This window comes from Octodon degus, unplaced genomic scaffold (assembly GCF_000260255.1).
Source record: "Octodon degus isolate 3935 unplaced genomic scaffold, OctDeg1.0 scaffold00276, whole genome shotgun sequence".
In the NCBI taxonomy this organism is placed as follows: domain Eukaryota; kingdom Metazoa; phylum Chordata; class Mammalia; order Rodentia; family Octodontidae; genus Octodon; species Octodon degus.
The window spans coordinates 1535437-1535978 of NW_004524852.1; the positions used below are offsets into that span (position 1 = coordinate 1535437).

The window sequence follows — 542 nt, forward strand, 5'->3', positions numbered from 1 at the left end:
ACTGGGGTCACGGTAGCAAAGCAGAGCAAAACACTTCCTCTTGAGCTGCTCCTCCACTTCCAGCTGGAGCCGTGCTCGCATCCACACAAAGTCCTACAACCAAAGAGGCCAAATGAGAGGCGGACACAGACCGCCAGATCCGGAGACCTCGCATGGGTACATGATGATACACACACAATGACAAGAAAATGCATTGAGAAACACGAAGGAGGCTCATTGTTAGCCTATCAAGTTGACAAGGATGGGACACTTGGTGGCCGACTGCTGTTGAGCACGTTCAAGGCTTGGGGCTCAATCTCCAGTACTGTAGAAGAAAACAATTTTTTTTAAGTAAAATGACTGTAGGGGCTGGAGAGATGGCTCAGTGGTCTAAAGCATCTACTTAGGACAAGCTTAGCAAAGCACAGGGACCACGGTTCAATCCCCCAGCACCACATGCCAGCCAGCCCTGCCCCCTGGTGGGCTGAGCTGGCCACACACACGCACACACACACACACACACAAACACACACACACACAAATAAATAAATAAATAAAATTAA

General features: G+C 49.4%; 1 protein-coding gene across 1 annotated transcript in view; it reads right to left on the minus strand.

The window, feature by feature from the left end:
* Positions 1-542, minus strand: part of Haus4 (HAUS augmin like complex subunit 4) — a 4879-nt gene that overhangs the window by 1696 nt on the left and 2641 nt on the right. Inside the window, exon 4 of the mRNA XM_023706965.1 lies at positions 3-93. Within this exon, the coding sequence (XP_023562733.1) occupies positions 3-93 (91 nt within the window). The remainder of the gene's footprint in view (positions 1-2; positions 94-542) is intronic.